Genomic DNA, 23,779 nt, shown 5'->3' on the forward strand with positions numbered 1-23,779 from the left:
CGGCCAGCCAATTGCTGGGAGGTAACTTTTGCACCTGGCATTGCACCAACACTGAAATTCATACTTGACATGGCTCAGTTGTATGGCAGGCAGAATGTCTTTTTGGACTGATGACAGCACTCTGTTAGTGGAAAATTCCCTTGAAAGACAAAGTATGTAAAAAAATTTGAACAGCAGGTTAAGGAAGCCATAAAATAAAAAATATCTGGAAAAACTCAGTAGGTCTGGCAGCATCGGCGGAGAAGAGTACAGTTGACGTTTCGAGTCCTCATGACCCTTCAACAGAACTAAGTAAAAATAGGAGAGGGGTGAAATATAACCAGCTTATATTTCACCCCTCTCCTATTTTTACTTAGTTCTGTTGAAGGGTCATGAGGACTCGAAACGTCAACTGTGCTCTTCTCCGCCGATGCTGCCAGACCTGCTGAGTTTTTCCAGGTATTTTTTATTTTGGATTTCCAGCATCCGCAGTTTTTTGTTTTTATCTTAGGTTAAGGAAGCCGTTTCATGCTGGTACCATGCAGTGGCTATGCGTATGGCGATTTCCACTAACAGGAGGCTGCCGTCAGTCCAAAAAGAAGTAACATCCATGCCACATTTCAGGCCAAGGCTGAATGTTGTTCAGGTCATGCTGCATTTAGGCACAGACTGCTGGAGTTGCAAATGTTACTGAGCACATCAGCGAGGATCCTATTTCCAACATTATGATGGAAGGAACATTATTGACGAAGCAGCTAAAGGCAGTTGGGCATACCTAGAGACTTATTATAGGACATAAGCATTGATGTGGAACTGGACCACAGTGCACATGTGTTTTAGATAGCTTATTTGCCATATGAAAATGTATATTTGAACAGATTGGTTCTCTTTTATGTACATGTACTGAGTACTAGTTTATGTACATGTACTGAAAACTAAAAAGGTAGTTAAGGAAGGCTGGATTAATATGCAAAGTGCAGTGCTGCTTGAGCAAAGCAGGCAGTTCATAATCATTCAACCTTCAGCTGTGTGATATATAGTTCAAGGCAGTTTTGTGCGATGTAGCTAGTATTGCACTCGTCTCCCTCCCTTTGCCAATCATTGACCAGGACAGGTGAAATCCCATGAGGGACAATTGATAAGGAGCAATAAAAAAAACTTACATATTACTGCATAAGCATGGATAGATAATATGATCACATTACAATTCCATTCAGTGAATCAGCAGTGGTTTCAACAGAAAACAACTCTATGATTCAGGCTTCATGGAACAAGTTTAAGGTAACAACATTTCCTCAGGGTTGAGTTCTGGGACAAGAAACAAATTAAGCCACATCTCAAAATTATTAAAATAATCCAGTATTACCATTTACACTAATTGCATATCTTTGCCTAGTCTTGTCAGTGGCCCTAGGGCAGACAAAGCTGGCAGGACCCTTGGTAACTATGTTCCACCTTGTCTGGCAGTTTATAATTGTTGTAGGGTGGCCGAGTTGTGCTATTAATGATAGAGTTGATCAGCAGACACTTCTTGGGTGGAAACTTTATTTACAATATACTCAGCAGCAACTACATGTGTGCTTTCAACTCCAACTCTATCTCTCTATACTGACTGATGAGGTAGCCCGCGCTACTCTCCTGTTGGTCACCACAGGTCACGTGATCTTCCCTAACAAGTATTAGTCTTAAAAGGTATGTCACAAACTAAATAAAACCAAACTAAATAAAACCAGAACTAGTACAAATAATGCGCTCATCCATACATATGGGTGTGTGTGTAAATCAAAATTAAAACACGTGAAGTTAGGATGCCACAGAAAGCCTCCTATTTAGTGCGATACTCTGCCAAAGACTGGGCAGCCCACTTCTGACCTGAAAGTGAGTTTGGGGACAAAGATATGGTCAGAGGCAGGAGGTTCGTCTGAGAACTCCTATCCTGCCAGAGATATTCCCACCAAATTGGAAAGTCTATTTGTCTGAACTAGTGCACTCGCATTCTAAAATATAGCAGTCTGCATTCTAGCGATGCATTTCAGTTGATAATATCACTGTGGATTATCATGGGAACCACTGAAAATTCTTTATCCTCGTTAAAGTTCGGACAAAAGGCGGGAAACACCGGTGTTTTGATGGTACAATAGAACGTGTACAAACACTGCACGGAATCTGCATCACAAAATGCAAGAATACCGCTGTCACAATCCAGGTAGACTCCAATTTTCTCCAGTCGCTTTTCATAGCGGAAAGACATCACTTCCATGTGATGTTGAGCACAGCAAAGACCCCCTTCCGTGCAGGAAAAGGCCCAGGAATTTTCTTCGGCTCCTAGCCTGCTTCCCGGTGGTGTACGTGGGATGCTCTGGTAGGCTATCCCCACAGCCCACGAAGGAATATTTTTCACGCTGACCTCCCAGTAGTGAAGGCCAGTAGTGTAGCCTGTTTTGGCAAGTACATTGAAAGAGGTGCTGAAGCGTTCTGTATTGAACTGTTCGCTTTGCTTCGCCTCAACGGCTTCAACTGCTGTGCCTTTCCTACTGATCTTCAGCTGCGTATGAGCACTGCTTGTATCCAATTGGATAGCTTGACCTAGAAGGGAAGAAAAAAACAGATCTGTTAAATTCAAGCAAAAATTGAATAGGTGGAAGTGTAGCAGATCAGCAAGTATCTGAGATTTCAGCCAGACCCTTCACTGGAATGGGAAGAAATTACAGGGACACAATATTTTTAGCTTAAAGGAACGGAACAAAGAAAAGGCAGAGAACATTAAACAGACAGAAAAATTGAATTAGAATTACCTGTAAAGTGGAAAAAAACACTAGAGAAATAGTTAACATCACTTATGCAATTTGTGGAGGAGATAAAAATGAGTAATAATGGAAGGTCAGTGATATTTACAGAGGCAGACTTGCTTCTAAAAAAGGTGTGGGATTCTTCTGGTTTTTGTTAAGGGAACAATTGGGGGCAGGAGGGTGACCGTGTTGGTAAGACAGAAACATGGAATCGTTCACCAGAGCACCTGCAAAATCTAACAAATGGCTAGTCTACTCCATGACATTGACCGCACACAGACTAGCTGAGGCGATGGAAAAAGGGGGCTGAACGGGTAAGGCCAGGTAGATATGGAAGCAGGAAAAACTGGCAAAGCAGAGCAGAGCAGAGCAGAGCAGTCTTTAGCAGCTCAAGAACCAGGAAGAAGAAGAAAATAAAACAGATCAACATCAAAGAATAATAATGCTCTACCAGCACTGGGTCCTGAGAGGTTGATGCTTCGGGGACAGGAAAGAGTAATCTTTGACATCCACCGAGTACGGTATTCAGCTTTAGTACCAATGTGCTGTGAAGGATTCTGGAGCAAGTGATGCTGGCAAAACCCAAACTGAGAACCTGAATTATTAATGAGTAGGTGTTACTCGATGGTACTACTGACAAATCCTTTCATCACTTTACTAATGTTGAAACAGGCTCTTGAATAACATGGGGACAAGAGAGGTAATTAATTGAGCAAAAAGAGTTTCACAATTGGAAACTATGGAGGCTAGTAAGGTGAGAACTGGAGTGTGCAGATTAACACAATGGGTGCAACAGTTTTACAAATAATGTGGGGCTAGAAAAAAAAGCAAATAAGTTAAACTAATGCATGCAGGAACCAAATGCTGCATTCAAAATTTTAATGTAGCATAAGTAGATTTGTTTTAATTACATTTAATGTGTCATTACCTACGCTGTAAATTATGTTTACGACAGCCAGATTGAAATGGAAAATGGCATGTGCAAGTCACTTTTAGATGCATGACATTTTTAATTGATCTGCTTTTTAAAAAAATGTTAATTTTCTAGCTCTAAAGTGGATAGTGATGTAAAAACCTGTCAAGCATACATGGCACAAAGTGCCCTCTAACTTTGTTTGGGCCTAGCACATGTAGCATGTTCAGTTTTAATGACACCGGTGTATATTTTATATGGCATAGTGCATTTAACACAGACTTACTTGTAAATAATTCACCCAAAGCTGTTAAAATTCTGGGAACATTTCTGATCTTGGTAAAATGTGGCTCTTTATTTTTTAAGTCGTTTGTCACATCCTGGAGCTCTTTCAAACCAAGATCCTGTTCCTTAACTTCAGCACTGTGAATGCATAAATATATATAAAAATAAAAACATGCACTGTATTTTTTGTTTTTAAGTAGGTTGGTTATAAAAGGTTGTGAATTGAAAAGACAACTTTTTAAGTTTGAACAAATGTTCATTCTTAAAAAAAATACAAATCACTACAAAAGTCCAGTCCCGTTTAATGCTCTAGACAGAAAGAAAAATTTCACTAGCCGACGTGCAATTGATATTTCCATTTGTTAGAAAAAGAGAAGGTATTGTGCTTATGTCTAAGCTAATTCTGGTCTGAGTTATATACCTGTCATTCTATTAGATCTAACAGTAAATAGAACTGGTGAGGAGAGCTGGTTAAATTAATCTTTACTTGTTTCCTACATTTATGACACTGACTAAACGTCAAATGTACTTCACTGTACTTTGGGATGTTCTAAGGTCCTGAAAAATGTGTTAGATAAATGCAAATCCTCCAAAAAGATGAAAATGGTCTCATACTTCTTTGAATGAAAATTACTTAATGTTAGATAGTTCTGAAAGATCGTACCAAAAGTAGTGCAATTTAGGAATTGGCGTTTCTGAAATCGAGTTTATCAGCCAACATGCCTAACAGGTAGCCCAATGAAGCCTCCTGATCTAAAGAGCAATGATAAGTGAATGTCTAAGGGTCACTACATGTGGGAGCCCTGCAAATTATCATCAATCAAGCCCCATAATAAGAGCTCCCCAGGCTGCATGCATAGCATGGGTAGAGTACGGTTTAATCTGCTCTCAGCTCCCGATCTGCAAGACGAGAACATGAAATGCACTCAACCATCTACTTAGCTGGCCTCTCCTCTTCAGTCACTGGTTTAATGTGATCTTGTTTTGGACCAAAGAAAATCAATGGTTGTCAGGATTATCAAATCAACTTCACACATTTAATGCAAAATTGTCTGCTAGCATCTGCAAAATGACATGTGCTCTAATTTTAACTGATGTGGTGCTGTATAAATTTAACAAGACAACAATCTCTTCGTCCAAGTAAAATTGGGCAAGAACGCTACATTAGGGCTATACAACCCAAGTCAGTTAAGTTTGAACCTGCAATTCACTGACTTGAGTAAAATCAAGGTCACAAGTAACAGCCAAAAAGGAATTCTCTTAACTTAGTTGAAGTACAATAACTACTTAAAAAGGTAAGCTTACCTTCTAACACTGCTCAGAACCTATAAAGAAAAGAACAGTTACTATTGTTAGCAAGAAGTTCCTTTTTCAAGGCACTAAAGCAAGATTTAGGAACTCACTATTTCATACAACCACAAGGCTTTTTGACTTAATTTTAATGAAATGCAGATAAGTCCCTAGTGGTACATGTTGTCCACCTACTGGTTGATAAAGGCAGTACAAGCCATCACTTCTATTTAGCTGAACAATTCACATTGAGTACAAGCATATTCTAATATTGGAATACCACACACAACTACCAACAGCAATGAATACATGTCTATGCATTCTAAGTAAAATTAATACACTTTACTGGTCAATAACCATATCATGAATGTACTAATTTTCCTCAGGTCTACAACCAAGGCTAAATTTTATTGATCATTCACACCATGCATTTTTAAAAACTTACCTGCAGCAATAGCATGGGGTTTTCCATACTAAATGCAATCTGCAAAGTACCTTTAGCTTGCTGCAGCTTTGCCTGCGACTGCTTCAGCTTTGCTACCTTACAGTCAACCATCAGATTCAACTGGGCAGTTGTAACAGAAAATCTTTTTTTCCATGCTCTCTCCTCAATATCAAGAAAAAGCTGAACTTTCCTGAAGAAATCCAAGTGTGTCTGTTGCTGTTTTTTTAACTTGTCCTATTAAAAAGCACAAAACCTTTCATGGGGTATTTTCCTCTTTAAAAAACAAGAATCCCTTTTGCATTATGTATTTTCTTAAGTTTGATTAGGCCCAATTCCAACTGACACAGAAGTCACATCCTTGTTTAAAAAAAAAAGGCTCCACATTTTCAAAAGGAATCAAATCACTTTAACAAACCCTGGGCATGTCACAAGGTACTGCATGAATACAAGCTTATTTGTTCTCACGATACCCAAATTCAATCAGTAGTAGACAGAAACGCTGAAATTTTCATGTTTAGATTAAAGTAGCAGAGATTTCCAATGCAATAGTGTCTGTGCATGTATTTTCCATAAATCAGGCCATAAATTCAGATTGTGGTCAACAAGTGAAACTTTCAAGGATTCCTGTTAATCCTTTTTTATTCATTCATGGGCTGTGGGCTTCGCCGGCTGGGCCAGCATCTATTGTCCATCCTTATGAGCTGCCTTCTTGCAGTCCATGTGGTGTAGGTACACCCACAGTGCTGTTAGGGAGTTCCAGGATTTTGACCCAGTGACAGTGAAGGAACGGCGATATGTTTCCAAGTCAGGGTGGTGAGTGACTTGCAGGGGAACTTCCAGGCGGTGGTGTTCCCGTCTATCTGCTGCACTTGTCCTTCTAGATGGTAGAGGTCATGGGTTTGGTAGGTGTTCTCTAAGGAGCCTTGGTGAATTCCTGCAGTGCATCTTGCAGATGATACACACTGCTGCAACTGTGCGTCGGTGGTGGAGGGACTGAATGTTCATGGATGTGGTGTCAGTCAACTGGGCTGCTTTGTCCTGGACGGTGTCAAGCAACATGAGTGTTGTGGGAGCTGCACTCATCCAGGCAAATGGGGAGTATTCCATCACACTCCTGACTTTTGCCTTGTAGATGGTGGACAGGCTTTGGGGAATCAGGTGAGTTACTAGAACAAACTCAGCCCAAGGGCATCCAACAAATTGTCTTTCACCACTTAAATATTTCAGTCACTGGTATATAGAACAAATATTTCACAAAATTAATTGCAGGGCTCCATCACAGCATTGAAAATTAAATTTGGACATGTTACAGGTAGGACAGGGGACCTTGTGTTAACCCATAGCTGCATGGTGAAGATGCTAACTGCTAATGCCACTGAATGACCTACAGTTATTCTACTGTATTATGTTGGTGGACATAGGACAGTGAAAATCGTGGTGACCTTGTGTAATAGGGTACCACAGAATGCAAGTACACAGGTCGGATTCCTTGGTCCACACTATGTGATCTTGGCTGCACTGGGGCTTTGGGAGGCAGCACAATCGCAGACCACTCATCCCACCTGCAGTAGTATAAAGTCAGATGGGAAACTTCCACCAAGTTGCTCCCCCATGCCTCCTAAAGCAGGCTAAAATCTCAGCTGTGCACCTTCAGGGCCTGTAGGAGCAAGACTCAAGTGGAATGAAGAAACTCAGTACATAACAATAATAACTTTACAAAGAGAAATGTGACAAGTATCCTCCAAATAGAGAAACACATAGCTAAAAAGTAACAATTTCTAATTGCCTTCCACCAAGAGTTGCAAAATTGTTAACCTTGTCCCTCCAGTTCCAGCAATACCTTCTGAGCAGCTGCAGTTTCCTCCAAATTACAAAGTCCATTTTCCACAGCAGCCAGATTTTTGGCAACTTTGTTGAGTTCATGTTTGCACTCGTTCTGGAGAATAGGAAACATTTAAAGTGCATGGTCTCCAAATGAAAGCAGAATCCACAATTTACAAGATAAGAAACTGCATAGTCAGAGCAAAAATTTGCATCAAAAAACAAATAACATTACATTTTACGTTATCTTTGTACTTAAAAACAAAATATTGGTCAAAAGGACGTACGAAATCAACTTTTAGTTGACTAAAATGTGAAAAAGCAACTTAACTAAAATTATTGTGTTTTCATTCAAAAATGTCTTGAACAGAGATGTCTATCTACTTTGAACACACTAAGCATGTTTTAACAAGAGCTCCCATCAGATTTAAGGAAATTGCTGGCGCGCTTTTAATCCACTCTCACACTGCAGCTATACTCCAACTGTTATCAAACTTAGGCGTCGTGGGACTGCCTCCTTAAAACAGGGCCTCTATCTAGATTTATACCTTGAGGTTAGCATTTCAGCAAAGCACACTGAGGTGGTTGTGTGCAATGATCCTATATCATGGGATCACAAAGCACAGGAGGCCATTTGGTCCATCATGCCTGTGCTGGCACTTCAGATGAGTTATCCGATTAGTTTAAACAGCCCTGCCCTTACCCATTGCCTGGCATTTGTTTTCTTTTTCAAGTATCTGTGAAGTGAGAACATAATCTAGGCTAACATGAGGGAGTGCAGCACTGTCAGGAGTGTCGTCCTTCTGATGAGACATTAAACTGAGATGGGCATAAACTGAGGTGGGCATGAAAGATCACACAATGCTATTTTGAAGAGCAGGGGAGTTCTCCTCAATGTCTTGACAGCCCTCAAATATCACCATAAAAAAATTTTCTGCCCATTATCACATTGCTGATGCTTGCAGTGCACAAATTTCCCTCTTTGTTTTTGAACGTTACAACAATGACTATACTTCAAAAAATACTTTATAAAGCCCTTTAGGGTATCGTGAGGTAATCAACAGTGCTATATTAATACAAAGTCTCTTTGAAACCCCAGTGTTAGTTCTCATCCAACACAGTAAAACTTAAGCTTTTGAGGGCTGGCAAAATATTGAGTAAAATTTCAATCGGAAAGTTGTTCATCTTTTCGAATAGGATGGATTTCAGACACACATGGTTCAGAGACAAAAGGCCGGGGCAGGGGTTAATTGCAAAAGGTAGCTGACAAAAGAGACAGAGGTGAAATGAGTCATGACCTGGAATCTGAAATAAAAACAAGATGCTGGAAAATCCCAGCAGGTCTGTCAGCATCTGTGGAGAGAGAAACAGAGTTAACGTTTGATATGGATTCATATTGGATTTGAAATGTTAACTCGGTTTGTCTCTCCACAAATGCTGCTGCCAGACTTGCTGGGATTTTCCAGCATTTTGTTCTTACTTCAGATTTCCAGGATCTGCAGTATTTTACTTTTAGCTTCATGATCTGCCTGAGAAAGGATGACAGAACCAGATTCGACAGACATTTTCAAATGGGAATTGCATAAATAGTTGACGTGGTGTGGAGTAGGACTAATTGGATAGTCCTACCAAACAGCCTGCACAGATACGACGGGCCAAATGATAGAATCGTTATGGCACAGGAGAAGGCCATTTGGCCCATCAACTCCATGCTGAGGCTCCTAAAAGAGCAATTCAGGTACTGCCACCACCCCAGCCCTCTCCTCACATTGCTCCTTTTCAGATGTTTAGGAAAATGTAGCAACAGTTACAGCACAGAATAAGACCACTCTGCCCATCATGTCTGTGTCAGCCTAATCCCATTTTACAACAGTGTCCATGGCCCTGGATGTTACGAACAGTCTCCGTCAAAGCTGCACAAATGGAAAAAAAATAAAGTTAAAATAAATACCTTGATTATGGCAGTGGCGTCAGTCAGTTTAAGGACCTGGTGGTGGTGGTGAGAGGTCTCGGCGGGTAACATGCAATAGGCACAGAGAGGGCATTGGTCAGTCTGGCAGTAGAGCTCCAGCTCTTTGCCATGCTGCTTACACAGGCGGCTGATGTGGGCAGTTGGCCTCACCAGGACGTGGTCCTGGAAAGCCGGGTTCTCCAGGTGCGGCATGAGGTGCACGGCGCAGAAAGATTCCCCGCAGTTCACGCAGCTCTTGTCAGCCGGCGCCCTCTGCAGCCCCTTGCACAGGTCGCAGCTCAGAGAGCCTGGGCCGGCCTCCCCCCTCTGCCAGTACCTCTCGATGATGTTGTGCAAGGCCACGTTCCTCTTCAGCTCCAGGCTCATGGGGCACCTGGAGAAGCAGAGGGGGCAGCTGTAGCAGGGCACCGCCCGGGAGGAGGCGGGGGTAGCAGCACTGCCATCGTCTGCGTCATCTGTGGCCGGGTCCGAGCCCCTGACCCAGCGCTTGAGTTGCGCCACACAGCCGCTGCAGAAGTTGTGCCCACACGGCAGGGTGACAGGATCTACAAAGATATCCCGGCAAATAACACAAATCAGCTCCTCATCCAGAATGTCCATGCTTAGAGACCGGCTCAGGTTCCCCGATACTAAATATCCCAGCAAAAAGTGTGTCAAATTATCCCAGAAAAGTGTCAAAATATCCCAGGAAAACTGGATCAACTCTTATGAAATTGATACTTTGCGACAACTTTATAAAATATTATCCCTCAACCCTCTCCGCAATGTGTTAATTCTCAGCGCTCGAAGGCGTCGCCAATTTGGTGAGAATTCCGACTGCGCCTAATCCAGATGCGCTTTCGGCTACGCCCGTTCCGTTCCGGGTCCGGATCCGCTCCGACTGCGCCCGTTCCGTTCCGGATCCGCTCCGACTGCGCCCGTTCCGTTCCGTTCCGGTCCGGATCCGCTCCGACTGCGCCCGTTCCGTTCCGGATCCGCTCCGACTGCGCCCGTTCCGTTCCGTTCCGGTCCGGATCCGCTCCGACTGCGCCCGTTCTGGGTCCGAATCCGCTCCGACTGCGCCCGTTCCGTTCCGGTCCGGATCCGCTCCGACTGCGCCCGTTCCGTTCCGGATCCGCTCCGACTGCGCCCGTTCTGGGTCCGAATCCGCTCCGACTGCGCCCGTTCCGTTCCGGTCCGGATCCGCTCCGACTGCGCCCGTTCTGGGTCCGAATCCGCTCCGACTGCGCCCGTTCCGTTCCGTTCCGGTCCGGATCCGCTCCGACTGCGCCCGTTCTGGGTCCGAATCCGCTCCGACTGCGCCCGTTCCGTTCCGGTCCGGATCCGCTCCGACTGCGCCTGCTCTGGACCTGCTACGTCTGCTCCGGATCCGCTCCCCCCACTGCGCCTGCTCCTCAAGCCACCGGAGGAAAAACCCGCTCCCCCAAAATTTAAAGGCAGCCAATCAGCGACGGGAGCTGGCGTCTAGCAACAGCTGCTAGAGACGCGGCTGAGCCGAGAGGCAGGAGCTCCGGCTTGGTGACTGATGCAGCCGGGGGAAGAGGCACTGGATGTCTAATGTGAGCAGGGCCAGGCCAAGCGGGAAGCTCCACCGGTTCCCCTTCTTGTATGCATTTATCTACATCCTTCAGAGTTGTGTCAAGTCCAGCGGGCGTTTGTTAAAAGTGGCAACTTGGCAGAGCCATCGGCCAAGTTATGGAGTAAACGTGATGAACTCAGAGGCGAGGCTGACGCAGTGACAGGAGACAGAGTAATTGGGTCAACGGTTGTCTGGCGGACTGGAGGAAGGTATATACTGGGTCCCCCGGGGGTCGGTGCTCTAAGACCAAATATTTATCACTTATAAAAGCAAAATGCTGCGGGTGCTGGAAATCTGAAACAAAAATTGCTGGGGAAAATCTCAGCAGGTCTGGCAGCGTCTGTGGAGAGGGTTAACATTTCGAATCCAACCTTAACTTTTTCTCTCCACAGATGCTGTCAGACCGGCTGAGTTTTTCCCCAACGCAAAAACAGAATTACCTGGAAAAACTCAGCCGGTCTGGCAGCATCGGCGGAGAAGGAAAGAGTTGACGTTTCGAGTCCTCATCCCTAAAGGTCATGAGGACTCGAAACGTCAACTCTTTTCTTCTCCGCCGATGCTGCCAGACCGGCTGAGTTTTTCCAGGTAATTCTGTTTATGTTTTGGATTTCCAGCATCTGCAGTTTTTTGTTTTTATCTGAGTTTTTCCCCAGCAGTTTTTGTTTCAATATTTATTTTTTATATATATATACATATAGGGGAGATGATGATGTAGTGTTAATGTCTCTGGACTAATAATCCAGAGGCCCGGGCTAATGTTGTGGGGACACTCCCACCACAGCAGCTGGTGCAATTTAGATTCAATTAGTCTCAGTAAGGGTGACCGTGAAGCTGTCATCGATTGTCATAAAAACCCGTCTGGATCACTAATGTCCTTGAGGGAAGGAAATCAGTCACCGTTACCTGGTCTGGCAGACGTGTGACTCCAGACCCACAGCAATGTGGTTGACCCTTAATTGCCCTCTGGTCAAGCAAGCCACTCAGTTCTATGGCACTTAGGGGATGGGCAACAAATTCTGGTTTTGCCAGTGATGCCCACATCCCATGAAAGAATTATAAAAAAAACCTTGACTTGGGAGTTACAGGGTAAACTTTCAAAATCAATTGTCATTATTTTGCTAATGCAAATTTGCTGTGGGTACAATGCTTTCTTTAAAAAAAGATCATTCATGGAATGTTAGCATCGTCAGCTAGGCCAGCATTTATTGCCCATCCCTAATTACCCTCAAGAAGCTTATGCATAACCAAAATAACAAAGCAATGATTACTTCAGCAATGCCACAACCAGCGTCGCTGCATTGTAACGCCAACATCACAGTTAAAAAATAGAATAAAGAGAGGGGAAAATAGAGAATGAGTCTTGGGTCTTCATACTCCGTGCCCTGGACTGATACGACCAACGGATATGAACGTGACTGTCCTCCAAAACGTCTCCTCAGGCATAGGTGGTGAATTGGAAATAGGGATGAGGCAAAATGCGGATTTCTGGAAAGCTCCCTGAATCTGGATCTGTCGGCCGGTTCAGTTAGCCAACCCTGAAATCCTGCTGTTCCCCTGTTCCGGAAAGCTCCAAACTGAGGAGACTACAGGAAAAAAAAACAGGGGAATGGGACCAGCTGAGTAGCTCTTGCAGAGAGCCGGCACAGACACGATGGGCCAAATGGTCTCCTGTGCTGAAACCATTCAATTTTGCTATATCTAGTTCATGAGTGTAACTGAGACTCATTTCCTCTTGGAAGGCAAGATCAAAAATAAGGCAGCAACTTGGCTTAAATTCGAATGTTTGTTTGGCAGTGGATGAGAATCCCAATAATTCTAAAGCCTAATGCCTCCTCATAAAGGAAGACTTGCATTTATTTAGCACCCTCCATGACTGCCGGACATCTCAAAGTACTTTCCAGCCAGTTAAATACTTTTTCAAGTGTAGTCACTATTGTAATGTGGGAAATGTGGCAACCAATTTGTGATGTGATTGTGGGTCAGGAAACCTGGGTAACTCCCTGGTAGTGCTATGGGATTTTGTTTATGGCTATGTCAGAGGGTAGATTTGGTTTAATATCTCATCCAAAAGATGACACTTTCAACAGTGCAGCTGGAGTTTCAGCTTTTAGTTTTGTGATCAAGTCCAGGATGGGGACTTCAGCCTACTAACTTCTGATTCTGGCGTGAGTGCTACCAACTAAGCCACAGCTGACGCCTAGCATCTTAAATCACAGGTATGATTAATATCCTCAAAGCTGAACTTTACAAGACCACTAAGGTTTGAAATGTACCTTCAACTCAAAGTAAAACGGAGAATTCTGGATAAATACTTCAGCTCATAGACAAGCCCATGTGATTGGGTTGCCAAGGGAGGAGAAGCTCAAACAGAAACCCATTGAAATGTGATGGCCTTTGACCCAGAAGCAATAACAATAAGGATAATTTGTGCTTTCTCTAAAATGTTTGGGGAATGTGTAATTGTTGCAAAATAAATTTGGAAAAGATTTTTAAGAGTAACAATTGTAAAGGGATGGATTATAATTTTTAGACAATAAATACTAGCGCATGTAATCTGGCAACTCTTGGCCTGGAAGTAGTACCACAGGAAGTAAGTTAAGATATGGAGATATTGTGGCGAAGAGAAAAGGGAGGAGCTGGAGAGGTGATCAGGCTGAGTTGGTAGAATTAGATTCCGTCTCCACAAGGAGCTTGCGGTGGTCACTCCTACTGATATTGTCATGGACAGATGCATCTGCAGCAGGCAGGTTGTTGAGGGAAAATACAAATATGTTTTTCCCTCTTGTTGGTTCCCTCACCACCTGCTGCATGCCCAGTCGAGGAGCTATGTCCTTTAGGACATGGCCAGCTCGGTCTGTTGTGATGCTACTGAGCCACTCTTGGTGATGGACAGTGAAGTCCCCCACCCAGAGTACATTCTGCGCCCTTGCCACCCACAGTGCTTCCTCCAAGTGGTGTTCAACATGGAGATGGGGGGATGGTACGTGGTAATCAGCAGGAGGCTTCCTTGCCCATGTTTGACCTGATGGCATGAGACTTCATGGAGTCCAGAGTCGATGTTGAGGACTCCCAGGGTAATGCTTCCAACTGTATGCCACTGTGCCACCACCTTTGCTCTGTGTGTCCTGCTGGTGGGACAGGAACATACCCAGCGATGGGGATGGGGATGGTGATGGTGGAGTCTGGGACGTTATCTGTAAGGTTTAATTCTGAGAGTATGACCATGTCAGGCTGTTGCTTGATTTGACTAGTCTGTGAGACAGCTCTCCCAATTTTGGCACACTCCACCAGATGTTATTAAGGAGTACTTTGTCAGGGACAGGGCAGGGAGGCAGGTCCCAAGTCAACCTCAGCCAGACACAGGAATTTAAACTGTACTATTGACATTATTCTGATGCTATTATTATGCTAACCATGTAGCCAACTGAGTTAATGGGTCCCTTATTGATTCAATAGTAGCTTTCAAAAGGGAATTGGATAAGTACTTGAAGAAGAAAAAAATACAGGGGTAATAAGAAAGTGTTTGAGAGAGGCAGGGGAAACTGGGGCAGACTCGATGGGACCAATGGCTGCCTCCTGTGCTGCACTAGCCTATTTCTCTATAATGTGCAGTTTCTGCAATTACCCATTAAAATAAATGGAAGAATTTTTCTTTCAAAAATGAAAATTTTTGTTGTTGATTTTTTTTTCTCTTAGAATGAAGTCGAGATCATCTTCACCTCCAATCCTTGTTCATGCTAATGAATCTACACCTGTTCGTGTTCATATTCAAAAGCCCAAGTTATTGCCTTCTGTTGTGGAAGTAGGTATAAATGGTGATAATTGCTGAATAAAAATAATCGAAAGCAAGAAGTTGTTGGCAAAAGAATCAGAGGTGACATGAGGAAACCTTTTTTTAAACCTGGCAGGTTGGTTATCTGGCAATCACTGCCTAAAAGGGTAGTGGTAGTGGAAGCAGATTCAACAGTAAAATGTGAAAGAAAATTGGATAAATACTTGAAGTTTAGAAGAAAAAAATTGCAGGACCGTAAAGAAGGGCATGGGGTTAATTGGATACCTCTACCAAAGACCCAATGCAGACACAATGGGCTGCATAGCCTCCCCCTGTACTATGTTATTTTATGATTCCAATTAATATGATAGTTTGGGAAAAATAATGTGGATGTGGTGTGCCTAGACTTTAGAAAGCCGTTAACAGAGTACCACATGGAATGATTTAGGGGCATAGAATTAGGGCAGAAGTAGCAAATTGGATTCAAAGTTTATAACAAGGGAGGATTTAAGGGCAGTTCCTGAGAATGATTGGAGGTGCCTAGCAGGGTTGACAGAGTTCTTTTCTAGGACTGCTTCTGTACATCAATGACTTGGGTATAAGGCTAGAGGGAGTGATGCTCAAATTAAACTGGAAAATTTGTAAATAATTCTGATTAAAGAAAGCTGAAGGTGGATATTCATAAGCTGGTGGAATGAGCAAAATGGTGATGGATGGCATTTGATATCAGTAAGTGTGAGGTATATTTTGACTTTTAACAAGTGATAATACTTTGAAGGGGGGAAGATTGAGTTATATAGAAGAGCAGGGGGATTTGGGGGTTCATGTTTAAGAAACAATGCAAGAGGCACCCCTAACCCTCAAATGAATGAGGCCATACTAATAGAATACACTTTTATGGCTAGTTATATAGGATATAAAATTGAATTGTGAATCAATGTAAAACACAATTGTTATACATTGCACAGGTTTGAGTTCCTCATGATTGGAGGCATGTTGATGTATTAAAGAAAATATGAAAAATACAAAGAGAAAGATTTGAGAAGTTGGGGCTGTTTTGATTAGGACTGAAGAGATTAAGAGGTTATTTGATTGAGGTATTTGAAATTATGAAAGGATGGGCAGAGCAGACAGAAACTGCGTAACAGTGCTGATGGATTTTGAATCAAGGAAGATTAAATGTAAGGGATTTGGGATAGACAAGGAAGAAGCACTTGCGCACAGGTTGTGAAGCAATGGAATGCATTACGAGGTGAGTGACTGAACAGTGACCATGCCAATATTTAAGAATAGGTGACATGTCAACATTTAAGAATAAGTGAAATAGGCAGTTGAGGAAAGGGGAAGAATGAAACATGGGATTGGCGGCACAGATGTGATGAAGGCATAGATTAACGTTTTAGCGATGAAGAAATGGAAGTGGGGGCAGTACCAGGCAATATTATGGAGGTGGATGTTGGCAGTCTTTGTGATAGAGAGGATATGGCATCTGAAATTCACCCTAGTTTCAAACAGGGCTGCTAAAAGCTTGGTTCTGCCTTAACTGGGTAGTTCCAGGGAAGAGATTGGAATTAGCAATACAGGAGATAGTAGTTAAAGACAATGGCCACGGTCTTCACAATTTTGAGCTGGAGGAAGAGTCAACCCATGCAAAATAGGATCTTGAGCAATCTCCTTGACAGCACAGAGTAGGGGCTGCTGAGAGGTGCATATCATCAGTATATAATCTGAAAGATGACAAAAGGTGCAGTGGGCCTATACTCTCTGGAGCTTAGAAGAATGAAAGGTGAGATTCCAAGGGAGCTTGATAGGGTAGACACTGAGAGATTGTTTCCACAGGTCTGGGAATCTGAAACACAGGGACACGGTGTCAGGATAAAGGGTCAATTGTTTGATGAGGTGAGAAGAAATTACTTTGCTCAAAGGATTGTGAACCTTTGGAAATCTCTACCTAAAGGGTTGTGGCTGTTGCATCGTTGAATACATTTAAGGCTGAGACAAGTTTTTGGTCTCAGAGAATCCAGGGATATGGGGAACAGGCAGGAACATAAGAGTTGAAGTCCAGGGTCAGCCATGACCGTATAGAATAGCAAAGCAAGCTAGATGGGCCAAATGGCCTACTGCTGCTCCTGTTTCTTGGGTGTGTAGATGAGGAAGGGAAGAAAATCAAAGATAACACCCCTCTGGTGCCCCACAACAGTTTGATGCAAGATGTGAAATCATTGTTAAAAATGCTCAGCTAAGTCCCAGTAAATCAGATATATTCAGATAAGTAAGAGTGGAACCATTTAGGGGAAGTCCCACATTGGGGGAGAGGTATTGAAATAGTGTAGAATATGCATTCTTGTTAACAATCTTTAAAGTATTTGTTGATATAGTGTGTTTGTCAACTTGAGCACCAAAGTTTTGGAGGTGGTAAATTATATTAACTGATGCCATTTTACTTGAAAAAAATTGAGAAAGGAGTGTTGCACATTTTTTCATTCCCAGGTTGCTAGGTTATAGAATATATGAACAAAGGCTGAGAGTTTCGCAGTTACCACATTTTTAGACGTGGCCACCCCACAGTTTACGGGATTGCAGACGCAGGGGGAATGGGTGACCATCAGTCAGAAGAAAGGTGTCAGGCAGATAGTCAGGAAATCCCCAGGGTGCATCTCGCTTGAGAACCGTTTTTCTGTGTTGGAAAGCGGTGAGAGTGACGGTTCCTCTGGGGAGTGCAGCCACACTCATGGCACTGAGAGTGGCTCATCTGCACAGTAGGGGATGAAAAAGAGGGGAAGAGCAATACTGGTAGGAGACTCGATAATAAGGGGAACAGACAGGCATTTCTGTGGCCGTAGATGTGACTCCAGGATGATATATTGCCTCCCTGGTGCCAGGGTCAAGGGAGGTGGGGGCAAACCGACAGAGATCGTGGTACATATTGGTAATAATGACATAGGTAGAAAGAGGGATAAGGTTCTGCAAGCAGAATTTAGGAAGCTAGGAAACAGATTAAAAAACAAGACCTCAAAGGTAGTAATCTCTGTATTACTTCCGGTGCCACGCGCTAGTGAGTATAGAAATAGGAGAATAGTCCAGATGAATGAGTGGCTGGAGAGATGGTGCAGGAGGGGGGGCTTTAGATTTCTGGGACATTGGGACTGTTTCTGGGGACGGTGGGACCTGTACAAGGCGGACGGGTTGCATCTGTACAGGAATGGGATCAACACCCTTGCGGGGAGGTTTGCTGGTGCTGTTGGGGAGTGTTTAAACTAACTTGGCAAGGGGATGGGATCCTGAGAGGAGGTTCAGCAGGGGGAATGCACAGCCAAAATTAGAAGAGAGAGGAAGTGAGTCTGGAAGGCATAGAAATGATAGGCCAGTTAAGGCACAAGGGAGTTTGGCAAGGTTGGATGGTATTTATTTTAATGCAAGGAGTCTGATGAATAAGGCAGATGAGTTGAGAGCACCAATTAACACATGGAAGTATGATGTAATTGATGTCACAGAGACATGGTTGAGAGAGGGGCAGGATTGGCAGCTCATTATTCCAGGATATAGGGTCTTCAGGTGAGACAGGGAAAGAGGTAAAAGAGGAGGGGGTGTCACAATATTGATCAAGGAATCAATTACAGCAGTAAGGAGGGATGACATCTTAGAAGGCTCCTCAAATGAAGCCATGTAGGTAAAACTGAAAAACAAAAAAGGAGCAATCACATTGCTGAGAGTGTACTATAGGCGCCCAAACAGTCAGAGAGAAATAGAAGAGCAGATATGTAGACAAATTTCAGAGAAGTGTAAAAATAATAGGGTAGTAATAGTGGGGGATTTCAACTCCCCCAACATTAACTGGGCTAGTCATAGTGTGATAGGTTTAGAGGGAGCAGAATTCTTAAATGCATCCAGGAGAGCTTTTCAAGCCAGTATGTAGAAGGTCCTACAAGAGAGGAGGCGGTCTTGGACTTAATTTTAGGGAATGAAGCCAGGCAAGTTGTGGAGGTATCAGTGGGGGAGCATTTTGCAGATAGTGATCATAACTCTGTTAGAATCAAGGTTGTTATTGGAAAAGGACAAGGATGGGCCAGAATCAGCATTCTAAATTGGGGGAAGGCCGATTTTAATAAGATCAGATGTGATTTGGCCAGAGTGGACTGGGACCAGCTACTTCAGATAAATCTGCATCAGAGTAGTGGGACTGATTCAAGAAGGAAATAGGGAGTGTACAGGGCCAACATATTCCAGTAAAGACAAAGGGTGGGAGCAACAATCCAGGGAACCCTGGATGTCGAGGGATATACAGGATTGGACAAAGAGAAAAAGGGAGGCTTATGGCATATACCGAGGACTCAAAACAACAGAATCCCTAAAGGAGTATAAAATGCGTAGGGGGGAGCTTAAAAAGGAAATTAGGAGAGCAAAAGGGGGCATGAAAACAGGTAAACATTGGCAGGTAAAATAAAAGAAAATCCAAAGTTGTTTACAAGTACGTTAAGAGTAAGAGGATAACTAGGGAAAGAGTAGGGCCCATTAAGGACCATAGTAGTAATTTGTGTGGAGCCGGAAGACGTAGGTAGGGTTCGAAATGAATACTTTGTGTCGGTGCTCACAAGAGAGAGGGTCGACTTGAGTTTGGAAATCAGGCAGAAGGACTGTGATATAATTAAAGAAATTAGCATAGAAAGGGAGGAGGTTCTAAGTGGTCGGGCAGGCTTAAAAGTAGATAAATCTCCAGGCCCGGATGAAATGTATCCCAAGCTGTTGACTGAGGCAAGGGAGGAGATAGCAGGGGCACTGGTAATAATTTTCAATACCTCCCTGGTCACAGGAGAGGTGCCAGGGGACTGGAGGACAGCCAATGTGGTATCATTATTCAAGAAGGGAGGAAGGGATAAACCAGGGAACTACAGGCCTGTCAGTCTAACCTCAGTGGTGGGGAAACTATTGGAAGCAATTCTGAGGGACAGAATTAATTTACACTTGGAGAGGCAGGGATTAATCAAGCACAGTCAGCATGGTTTTGTTAAGCGGAGGTAATTTCTGACCAATTTGATTGAATTTTTCGAAGAGGTGACCAGGTGTGTGGATGAGGGCAATGCATTTGATGTAGTCTACTTGGTCTTCAGCAAGGTTTTTGAAAAGGTCCCACATGGGAGATTGATAACGAAGATAAGAGCCCATGGGATCCAAGGCAATTTGGCAAATTAGATCCAGAATTGGCTGAGTGGCAGGAAGCAGAGGGTGATGGTCAAGGGTTGTTTTTGTGACTGGATGCCTGTGTTTAGTGGGGTTCCACAGGGATCGGTGTTGGGTTCCTTGCTGTTTGTGGTATATATAAACGATTTAAACTTGAATGTAGGAGAGTTGATCAGTAAATTCGCGGATGACATGAAAATTGGTGGGGTGGTAAATAGTGAGGAGGATAGCCTTAGATTACAGGAGGATATAGATGGGCTGGTCAGATGGGATGATCAGTGGCAAATGGAATTTAATCCGGATAAGTGTGAAGTGATGCACTTGGGCAGGACAAACAAGGCATGGGAATACACGATGAATGGTAGTACCCTGGAAAGTACCGAGGATCAGAGGGACCTTGGTGTGCATGTCCACCAGTCCCTTAAGGTAGCGGGACAGGTAGATATGGTGGTTAAGAAGGCATATGGGATACTTACCTGTATTAGCCGAGGCATAGAATATAAGAGCAGGGAGGTTGTGCTGGAACTGCATAAAATGCTGGTTAGGTCACAGCTCGAGTATTGCGTGCAGTTCTGGAATCCACATTATAGTAAGGATGTGATTGCACTAGAGGGTGTCAGAGGAGATTTACCAGGATGTTTTCTGGGCTGGAGCGTTTTAGCTATAAGGAGAGATTGGATATACTGGGCTTATTTTCCCTGGAGCTGAGGAGATTGAAGGGGGAGTTAAGGTAAGGGGCAGGAGGTTTAGAGGGGATGTGAGGAAGAATTTTTTCAGCCAGAGGGTGGTGGGAATCTGGAACTCTGCCTGAAAGGGTGGTAGAGGCAGAAACCCTCATAACATTTAAGAAGTATTCAGATGTGCACTTGTGATGCCATGGCATACAAGGCTATGGGCTGAGTGCTGGAAGATAGGATTAGAATAGTTAGGTACTTGTTTGACTGGCGCAGACTCGATAGCCCAAATGGCCTTTTTTCTGTGCTGTAGACCTCTGTGATTGACTCTAAAGTGATGGAACAATTTTGAGTTTATTTGTTTAGGAAGACACCAAGTAGACTCCCTTCACCACCGGTCATTGCACCATTTCCCCACACCCCCAGATTCTGTGCACTCCCTGATGGTTAATTATAAAGTAGCATCTATGGAAGATATCTGGGGTGGGTCACTTGTGTTGGGGAAGGAAACAGTTAACTCACAAAGAGTTCAATTGCTAATTATCAGTTCACAACCTAAGCACCCATTTGGATGGGAAAAAGGGAAAACAGGTGAGGCAAGTTCTCTCTGAAAGCTTTATGCACCAAAAATAAAACTCTGTTTGAAGAAGCCAGTCTTGGTCTCGGTCTTTATTGCCAAACAGCTATCGGAGCTTAACAACTGTTGCACTCTCATCTGAAAAGCTGTGTGGGAGGTGGGGTGGTGAAAATATAATTTCTGGAACTGGTTTTTAATTCAAAGAGAGAACAATGACTTGTATTTATATAACACCTTTTAAATGAAATAAAATGTCCCAGGATCCTTCACAGGAGCTTTGTAAAGCAACAGTTCACACCAAGCCACGTAAGTTATTGGTGCAGATGGCCAAAAGCTTGGTCAAAGAAAGAGAGTTTAAGAAGATTCTACAATGAGATAAGTGGTACAGGCAGGTGGAACGGTTTAGAGAGGGAATTCCAGAGCTTAGAATCTAGGTAGCTGAAGCAATGGTAGAGTGATTAAAATTGAAGATGCTTGAGAGGCCAGAAATGGAGAAGCGCAGATATCCCAGAGAGTTGGGGGGCTGGAGGAGACCACAGAGATGGGGAGGGCTATTGAGGAATTTAAAAACGAATGAAAATTTTAAAATTGATTCCTGGTTAAGCAACATCCTAATGTAGGTCAGCAAGCACTTTCATAGTTTCATATTTGAACTGCAAAACAGTTTGGTAAATCTATTGTACATAGACCATAATTTTCAGATCATTACCCTCAAGGGTATGTTTTCTTCCAATTATCTTGAATGCACAAAGAAAAAGCGTTCAACTGATTCAACGAAAACAAATAGATCTGTGAAGGGGAGAACTAAGCGTTACAGGAAACCTCATACTTCTGTGTGTAGCCAGAATTACAAACAGGAGGTAGGCATAGTAAATCTGATTAGTGTTCTGATAAGCAAAATTACTAATTTGCATGCCTGTAAAGCAAAATGGGAAATTATTTAAAAAAAATTTGAGGTTGACGATGTTACTCTAATTGGGCTAATTGTTTTTCGGTTGAACAAAATAAAATTTTAGCTGCGATAGAGAATTTAGTTTCCAAAAACCTAATTGCAGTGGGCCATGTTCACTTCTCTATGGAGCGCTTTGCTGCTGTTATGGAACTTTATACCATATGCGAGCAATCTCGCTGTTGCTTTTCTTGAATATTAACATCCACGTATGTTTAGATGTGCTAGGTTCTGCTTAATGTGGCACAACTTTTTGTCAGACAGCCAACTTCTGTGAGAGCTTGCATAAAGATGAGGGGTAGATTTAAACACTGGGGACATAACAGGGACTGAAGAAATGTAAGGAAGGAGTTATGGAAAAACAAGATATGTACACAAACAATCTTCTTGTAATTCTTAAGCTATCTACTGGATTAGGGCAAATATGAATAAAAGATTTATTGTGATGAGCACTGACTAACGTTTTTATTTGTATCCATGTTTATGTTTCTGATGTATCTGATACGTTAAATAATTGAGCCTTCCCTTTGCACATCTGATCTAATATATAATTACATTCAGTATAAATGTTTTGTATTGAAAATTCTAAATAAATTTATTGTATGCTTAGTATTAAATTGACGCCTTAGGGAGTTTAGAATAAGTATAAAGCAGAACTTTTTTTGTGCGCTAGCAAAATGACTGATGATTCCATTGAGAGGTTAACTCAGAAAAGATTGAACAGACTGGGCCTCTTTTCCCTAGAACGGAGAAGGCTGAGGAACAACCTAATAGATTATGAAAGGGTTTTGACAGGGCAGATGTAAAGATGATGTTTCCACTTGCAGACAAGTTAAGAACTAGGGGCCATAAATATAAAAGCATCATGAATAAATCCAATAGGGAATTCAGGCGAAACCACTTTGCCCAGAGTGTGGGTTGAATGTTATCTGCTCTAACATCTTGTGCGGCTCAGCGTCATATTTTATTTCATAGCATTCCTGCGAAGCACCTTGGGATGCTTTATTACATTAAAGGCACTATATAAATGCAAATTGTAGTTATTGAATCTGAATATGTAAGGAAAAGTATGTTGTATTTTAATTTAGATATTGTGCAAAATTGTTTGAATGTACTTTTGAAAGGGTGCCTAACTCAGTATCGACCCACAATTGCCTGAAGTATAAAGGTTTTAAAAATGAACATATTTCTTGTTCCTTTATGTTAGAAGGGACCAACACGCAGGGTCTCTATCACCCTAGGTGGGACAGAAAATAACTCCTCCGTAATCCATTCCAGTGATGCTAGCTTTGATGAGAAATCCAACATTAATAAACAAGTGTACCGGTGTGGACTTCAGATTGACAGCTTAATGGAAGATTTAGAGAGTTTGAAAAACAAAGTAAGTTTTGATAAGTTTTAATTAAAGATGTTGGTGTTAGATGATGAGATCTTGTATAATGTTGACCCCAGTACTTCCAGTTAATGAATTGCCCTTTCTACTTGGGTCTGCTACAAGAGGGTTGAGTCAGAAGATGTGATTAGCAAAAAGGCACCTGAATATTTGCACCATAAAG

The 23,779-nt window shown here is 42.8% G+C and overlaps 2 protein-coding genes across 7 annotated transcripts in view; one reads left to right on the plus strand and one right to left on the minus strand.

Annotated features, from left to right (window-relative positions):
* Positions 1–439: 439 nt before the first annotated feature.
* On the minus strand, positions 440–10,252 carry LOC121289115 (E3 ubiquitin/ISG15 ligase TRIM25-like). Its single transcript, XM_041208167.1, has 6 exons — positions 9,474–10,252; positions 7,542–7,637; positions 5,702–5,935; positions 5,272–5,291; positions 3,968–4,104; positions 440–2,565 (listed from the first exon to the last, which is right to left on the minus strand). Exons 1-6 carry the CDS (start codon positions 10,092–10,094, stop codon positions 2,012–2,014), a joined length of 1,662 nt encoding a protein of 553 aa, XP_041064101.1. The 5' UTR covers positions 10,095–10,252; the 3' UTR covers positions 440–2,011.
* A 705-nt stretch (positions 10,253–10,957) lies between these two features.
* The window catches only part of LOC121289114 (protein BCAP-like), a 64,936-nt gene continuing 52,114 nt past the window's right edge, over positions 10,958–23,779 (plus strand). For all 6 annotated transcript variants that reach the window (XR_005945490.1, XM_041208161.1, XM_041208165.1 and 3 more), the window contains exons 1-3: positions 10,958–11,282; positions 14,770–14,875; positions 23,431–23,604. Coding sequence is in view for 5 of the 6 variants with exons in the window: in XM_041208161.1 (XP_041064095.1) it covers positions 14,771–14,875; positions 23,431–23,604 (279 nt within the window). In the remaining variant the exon portion in view is untranslated. The remainder of the gene's footprint in view (positions 11,283–14,769; positions 14,876–23,430; positions 23,605–23,779) is intronic.

Source organism: Carcharodon carcharias, chromosome 16, assembly GCF_017639515.1.
Source record: "Carcharodon carcharias isolate sCarCar2 chromosome 16, sCarCar2.pri, whole genome shotgun sequence".
NCBI classification, from domain to species: domain Eukaryota; kingdom Metazoa; phylum Chordata; class Chondrichthyes; order Lamniformes; family Lamnidae; genus Carcharodon; species Carcharodon carcharias.